The sequence below is a fragment of the Dasypus novemcinctus genome, chromosome 8, assembly GCF_030445035.2.
Source record: "Dasypus novemcinctus isolate mDasNov1 chromosome 8, mDasNov1.1.hap2, whole genome shotgun sequence".
In the NCBI taxonomy this organism is placed as follows: Eukaryota; Metazoa; Chordata; class Mammalia; order Cingulata; family Dasypodidae; genus Dasypus; species Dasypus novemcinctus.
The window spans coordinates 126,934,228-126,940,845 of record NC_080680.1 but is presented as its reverse complement, the minus strand read 5'-3'; the positions used below and the strand labels follow the sequence as shown (position 1 = coordinate 126,940,845).

At 71.3% G+C, this 6,618-nt stretch overlaps 1 protein-coding gene across 1 annotated transcript; it reads right to left on the bottom strand.

Annotated features, from left to right (window-relative positions):
* Window positions 1-1,159: 1,159 nt before the first annotated feature.
* Window positions 1,160-6,150, bottom strand: LHX3 (LIM homeobox 3). The gene is made up of 6 exons (XM_058302935.1): window positions 6,057-6,150; window positions 3,917-4,088; window positions 3,213-3,415; window positions 2,635-2,786; window positions 2,320-2,491; window positions 1,160-1,581 (listed from the first exon to the last, which is right to left on the bottom strand). The coding sequence occupies exons 1-6, from the start codon at window positions 6,148-6,150 to the stop codon at window positions 1,160-1,162; spliced, it is 1,215 nt and encodes a 404-aa protein (XP_058158918.1).
* Window positions 6,151-6,618: the final 468 nt, after the last annotated feature.

Below are 6,618 nucleotides of genomic sequence, written 5' to 3'. Positions count from 1 at the left end.
GCCCACCCGGCCCGCCGCCCCCTGGCTCACCGAGGACACTGGCCTTCCACTGACTGCAACTGACAAATTTATTGAAGTCTCGGAAAGAGGTGCTCGTCAGAGAATAAATAAAAGACACTAAACATTCACAAAACCAACAGGTAGCTCAAGAGTCACGTTACGGGCATGACTTCACCTTACACGTGGGCGCTCGTGTCTGGGGCAGGGGCGGCGGGGTCTCCCGGAAACACTCCAAAGCATCTGATGGTGGAGGCAGGGCGGGTTCAGACGAGCGCCCACCCGCCTTCTCCAGCGGGGGTCCCTCCGTCCACAGGCGGCCAGAGCCAGCTGGGATGGAGAGGGCAGGCTGCTGGGCGGTGGGAAGGAGCCAGGGAGGTGGGGGCTGCTGTGACTCCGGGGGAAGGGATACAAACTTAGGGGCGCACGGGGGCTCCTGTGGGCTTAAAGAACTGGTCAGGGAGAAGGGACCCCAGGAAGTCCTGCCCCTTCCCCCAGGGTAGTGGACTCAAGAAGAATCATGGACTCTAGAACAAGCTTCTCTGAGACCCCTGGAGAGAGGGGGGTTGTGGCGGGGAGGCCCCCAGAAGCCCGGAGAAAGAGGGGGTCTTCAGCTGGGGTCTTGGGGACCCCGTCAGTTCCAGCAGCCACTGGGCAGGCGGCCTTGGCCAGAGCCACAGGGGACAGAACCCCAGCCCAACCCCTGCCCCGGCCGCCACCTCCGGCCTGGGCGGACAGGGCTGACCTCGGGCCTAAACCGGGGTGGCGGGCAGGGGCCTTTGCCCACGGCAGGCAGAGTAAGCCCGGGCGATGAAAACACAATTATTCATTTTAATTTTAGAATTCTAGCGCTTTCCCGCCTGAGGGCTGTGCTGGGCAGGCCGGGAGAGGCACAGTGACATTTCGCGCCTCCGGAGAGCAGTGCGCGCTCATCAGCTGGAGGGGAGGGGAGCGAGCAACGAAACCAGGTGGAGAGCGGCGGGCCGGCGCCTGGAGTGAGCAGCCAGCCCCTCGCCCGGGCCGGGGCCGGGCACCGCTGTGGATCCGAACACCTGTGGGCCAGGTCCTGCCACCCGCCTGACGCCTGCCCGCGGGGACCCCGGGGCTGGGGGACAGGAGAGCGCGGCGCCCACCCGGGGCCCCGGTCCGGCCGCTCCCGGGGTCAGAACTGGGCATGGTCGACCTCATCCAGCCAGGAGGCGGGGCTGGCGGGGAAGTCGGGGTAGCCCCCGCTGCTCCCCGTGGACAGGTCGGAGCTGGGTCCGTTCCCCGCCAGCACCCTCACGGGCGGGGGCCCTCCCGGGGCCCCCGCGGGCACGAGGCCCAAGCCGGCGTCGGGGTACACCAGGCTGGAGAGGAGGGGCTGGGGCCCGGGCAGGCCCTGCAGGGCGGCGGGGGACGGGGGCACGCCGTAGGGGCTGCCGGGGCGCAGCTCGCGGTACTGCTCCGGCCTGGCCAGGCCTCCGTGCTCCAGCGCGAAGCTGCCGGGGGCTCCCGCCGGCCGGCCCAGGACTGGGGGGGGCTCCCCCAGGCTGCTGAAGAGGCCGTTGGTGGCGGCGCCCATCTCGGCCATGGACGGCTCGTCTGCAAGGGAAGCAGAGGGCGTGGCTCGGGCCCGCCTCCCGTCCCCGCCCTCGGTGGCCCCCTCCTGCCGGTGGGGGCGCTGAGGGTGGCGGGCGGCCCCGTGCCAGTCTCAGCACAGGTCGATGCCCACCCTCCCCTCTTCCCTGCTCCCCACTGGGTGGAACCCCAGCCAGGAACAGTCCCAGGGAGCAGGGTGACCCCGCAGGCGCCCTGAGAAGGGGCTGCCACCGTCACCAGCACCTCCATTTTGCAGAAGGACAAAATTGAGGCCGAGAGAGGCTGGGGGAGTGGCTTGAGGTCTGGGCGCAGCCTTCTGGACAGCTGCCTGCACAAATGCTCTGGGGGCGGGCATTGAGGGGTGGGGTGGGGTGGGGGGGGTCTCTCAGAAGAAAGGAAACATAAAACGGAGGAATCTTCCCCCAAACTCTGAGCACCCAGACTTTAAAAAAAATCACTTACCCCCAAAACGTGCCACCTATTCTAAAAAATTGTTGCCACGCCTGGGAGTCTTTTCCCAGGAGAAAGCCTGGCAGGTGCCCGTTTAAGGAGAGGGTAGGTCACGGGTTCTGTCCCCACCGGGGGGACCCCAGCCGTGTGGCAAACCCCTCTCCACGCCGCCCTTCTCTGCAGTGAAGCTTCCAGACCCCTGAGGCCCAGCCCGGGCAGCCGGAGGCTCCGGGCGGGTAACAGTCTGCAAGGGGCTGGTGGGCGCCCGGGGCGGCGCTGGGCGGCGCGTACCGGTGAAGGAGACCTCGGCGTCGCTGTCCTGGCCCTCCTCGGGGACGCTCTCCTTGTCGGACTTGGCGCTGCCGCGCGCGCGCTTCATGCTGCGGAAGTACTGCCCCCAGCGCTGGCGGCCCGCGTCCTTCTTCAGCCTCTTCTCCTTGGCCCGGCGGTTCTGAAACCACACCTGGGGGCGGGGCGGTGAGCGTCACCGCAGCCCGGCCTGGGACCCCCGGGGCTGCCTTCCTCTGCCGGCGGGGGAGGGGGCGGGAGCCCCTTGGGCCCGGGGCGCCCTGGGGGGCGGGGCGGGGGACCGGGCGGGGCGCTGACCTGCACCACGCGCATGTCCAGGCCCGTCTCCGACGAGAGCTGCTCACGCACGTGGCGCGCGGGCTTGGGCGAGTTGTTGTAGGCGCTCTTCAGCGTCTCCAGCTGCTTGGCTGTGATGGTCGTGCGCGGCCGCTTGGCCGTGGCCTCGGCCTCTGCACGGCGGGGCGCGCGGGTGAGGCTGGGCCCCTGCCCCGCGGGCGCGGCAACGGCGGGGCCCTGAGGTCCTCCCCGCCCGGGCGGCAGCGGCCTGCGCAGCTCCGGGAGCAGGGGGGGGCGAGCCGAGCCGCAGTGGCTGCCGGGGCGCGAGCGGCTTGGCCGAGGGCTGCGGCCGCAGGGCCGGGACCTCGCCGCCGGCTTCCCTCGGGTCCCCCGCCCCCGCCGGCCTTGGCCCACACCGGGCAGCGCTCGGCGGCTGCTCCAGCTCAGGCTTCCCCGGGCCGGGTGGCCACGGCCGCAGCCCCCTGGGAAGGCTCCGCTGAGGATCCGCCCGCGCCCCAGGGGACGGGCAGCCCCCTTTAGGAGAGGAGAAAGCGGGGTGCGGGGTGGCCGGCCGGTGGCCGTCGCCGCGCGCCACTGACCTCGCTGCTTGGCCGTCTCGTAGTCCGCCTTGCACACGAGCCGGCTGTCCTCCATGAGGTAGAACTCGTCGCCCGTGGCCAGCTGCCGCTTGCACACGACGCAGGCGAAGCAGTGCAGGTGGTACACGAAGTCCTGCGCGCGGCGCACCACCTGCGTGGGCGGGATGCCCAGCTGGCACGCGGCGCACTTGGTCCCGAAGCGCCTGCGGGCACAGCGGCGGCGGCTCAGCGCGGCGGCTCCTTCACCCCGGGCGGACCGGAGCGCGTCCCAGCGGCGCGGAGGCGGCGGGGGAGGAAGGCGCGGCCCTCGCGCGCTCCCCGACTGGCCTGGAGCCACCCGCGCGGGGCCCTCCGCCTCCAGGCTGCCCCTGCGCGCTGGATTCCGGGCCGGGGAACCCCTGAGGCCGGCGCCCCCCACTCTGGAACTGCAGAGACGGGGAGCGACTTAGGAGGTACTGAGTTCACCCAGTGCTACAAATTTCAGGATTTTTTTTAAAAAGACTTCTTCCGCGATTTACAAAATATAGCAAGGTATTTATTTTCAAATCATAGCTGATGCCCCAGCCTGGGCCCGGCGGCCCACAGAGATGCAACGAGGTGCGCCGGCTTAGGCGGCCGGGGCCCTGGGGGGGCCTGGGCTGCAGTTCCCAGGGCCTCTCGTCCCTTGGCGTGGCTGCGCCCCCCCCCCCCATGCCCCCGCTCACTTGAAGAAGTCGTCCTTGCAGTAGACGCTCTCCCCGCGGCTGAAGCAGCGCTCGGCCAGGGGCGTGTGGCAGTCGCTGCACTTGAGGCACTTGCTGTGCCAGTGGCGGTCCAGCGCCTTGAGGATGAAGCGGTCCAGGATGTGCTGGTCGCAGCCGGCACACAGCGGAATCTCTGCGGGCACGAGGGACCGCCAGGGTCGCAGGGCGCGGCGGGGACTGCAGGTGGCCTGGGCCGCCCTCCCACTGGGGCCGCCGCCGCCGGCCTCCCCTCCCGGCAGACCCCGCCGGCTGGCCTGAGCGGTTCCCCGGCTCCCTGAGGGTGGGGAGGGGCGCCCCACACCGGGGCTCAGCCAAGGGGACCCCGGAAATGGGCCGGGGAGCGGAGGGCAGCCGGCAGGCCATGCTGGGCAAGGGCCCACGTTAAGCTCAAATGAAAACCCCACCCAGGGGCTCTGCGCCCAAACGGGAAATGGGTCGTCCCCAAAACGCCTGAGCGCACGTGGGGCGTGGGCACCCTCACTCTTCTGCACAATTCGGCAGTGTCCTGGCTGCTAGAAAGAGACCCCCGTGGAGGTGACTGTCCAGCCCAGGGGTCCCGTCTGCAGGCCGCCCCCTAGCAAGCGGTGCCCTCACGTTCTGGGGCATCTCCCAATGGGCTGGACTGGCGGGTCTGCAGCCCCCACTGGGGCACGGGCACCTGAGCACACAGTAGGTGGTTTGCCTCCCCACAGTCGCTGAGTCACTCGAGCCCCCGGATCTTGCTGGTTCTGCTCCCCGACTGCAGACCTCTGGGGACCCCTCCTGGGTGCCCCGTGGGAGCCACCGTTGCAGGGTGAGGACACCCAGCTAGTTTTATTTTAAGCCTTCAGAAGGACGGAGAGCTGCGAGCAGGTTGGATTCGAGATCTACACAAATACTGCAGCCCCCCGCCCCAGGCTCGCCTCCCGGGCTGCCCCCCCTCCAGGAGCGGAGGACACGCGGGAGAAGAGGCTTCCTCACCCCGGGACGGACAGAACCGGCTCAGCCTCGCCTCTGAAGCGGCTAGAGCGCTGCGACAGACGTCCCGCGTCGGACAAAACCACGGCCCGGGTGCAGAGAGCCTGGACCCGCCCGCGTGCCAGAGGGGGTCCCCATCTCCGGCCGGCGGCTTCGGGGCGGCGAGGGCGCCCGCAGAGTGCTGGGCGGCCCGAGAGGGCCCCGCGCAGCCTGAATTCAGCACCGGGGCCCGGACAGCGCCGCGGCCACCAAGCCCGCGTCCGGCAAAAGCCGTTCCCCGAGCGTGCGCTGCGGGGTCCCGCGCTCCCTGACCGGCCTCGCCACACGACCCCGGCCTTACGCTGCATGGCGACTCCAGCCCGCGGCATCCCCGACCCCGGAGCTGGCGGCCCGAGCGCCCTGCGCCGCCTCCGCGTCCGCCCGGTCCCCGCCGGCTCTCCCCAGCCTCTGCCCTCCCCCCTCTCCCGCGTCCTCCCACTCTTCTCCCAGCCCCTGCCGCCAACCCCTCCCAGGAACCTTGGGAAAATAAATAAATAACTCGGGGACCTGCATGTCACCCCCTTTCCCACCCCTCTGGGTCCCTCCCACCCCGCCCGGCCGCCTCCGTCCGGCCAGGTCCCAATGCCCGGGAGCCACGGCGCTGGGAGAACGGGAGTGTCGTTGGAAGTCGGGGCCAGGGGAGCTTTCCCGGTACAGGTGTGTGTGGGGGCCGCAGACGGGTGCCCGGAGCGGGCGCGCGCTACCGAGGGGCCGGAGCCATGCCGGGCCTGCCGTCGGCTCGGCGCCCCCGAGAGCGGGCGGTTTGCGGGGCCCGCCTGCATCTCCTCCCCTGGGCCTGGCAGCTGCCCCCGTCCCCTCTGCTGCGCAGGGAGCTGGGGCTGGGTAGCGGAGGGTCTCCTGGACCAGTTCTGTGCTCCAGGGGGGCTCTGGGCCCTGAGCAACCCGTACCCCGTTCCCGGCACCCACGGCGCCACAGCCACGCACCGAAGAAACTCGGCCTGGGACCGCCCGCGGCCGGGGCCTTCGCCCACTCCCGCCCGGGTCCCCCACTCCCGCCCACCTCCGCGGTCGGGCCTGGAAAGGAACGCACGCTTGGGGGTCCTGGAGACTCTCTCCCAGGCGCGGCTCCCAGCCTGGCACCCACCTCTGCGCAGGTCCTCCCTCCGGGCCAGCAGCGCCAGCAGCAGGTCGCCGCCCGCCGGCTCCCGGGCCGGGCCCAGCTCCCCGCGCGACTCCATGTGTTGCGCCGCCCGGGGCAGCCGCCCTCCGGTTCCCAACTTTCCCAGGGACCGGCGCGGCCACTGCCACCGTGGCCCCCGCCGGCGACCAGCGACTCCCAGTGCTGCCTGGGCGCTGCGCCCGCGGGCGGCCCCTGGGCCCAGAGTCTCGGGCGGCTTGGGGGGCGGGGCGGCCAGGGGGCGGGGCGGGACCCGGGGGTCGCTTGGACACGCCACGGGCGGCGGTGGCTTTGCGCGCCTTTGCACCAGGATCCCAGGTACCCGGACGCCGCCCCAGCGCGCGGGGCCAGAGCGTGGGGAGGGGCCGGGCTGCCCACACGCTCTCTGGGGGGGCCCGCGGCTTCCTGCCCCGGCTCCCGGCACGGGCGGCCGGAAGGGCTGGGGGTCCTGGAAGAGGGGCGGGGTTGGGTCCTTCCCCGCTGAGGCCGGGCTGTGGGAGCTGGCGGTGCGCGGCTTCTGGCCCCATCT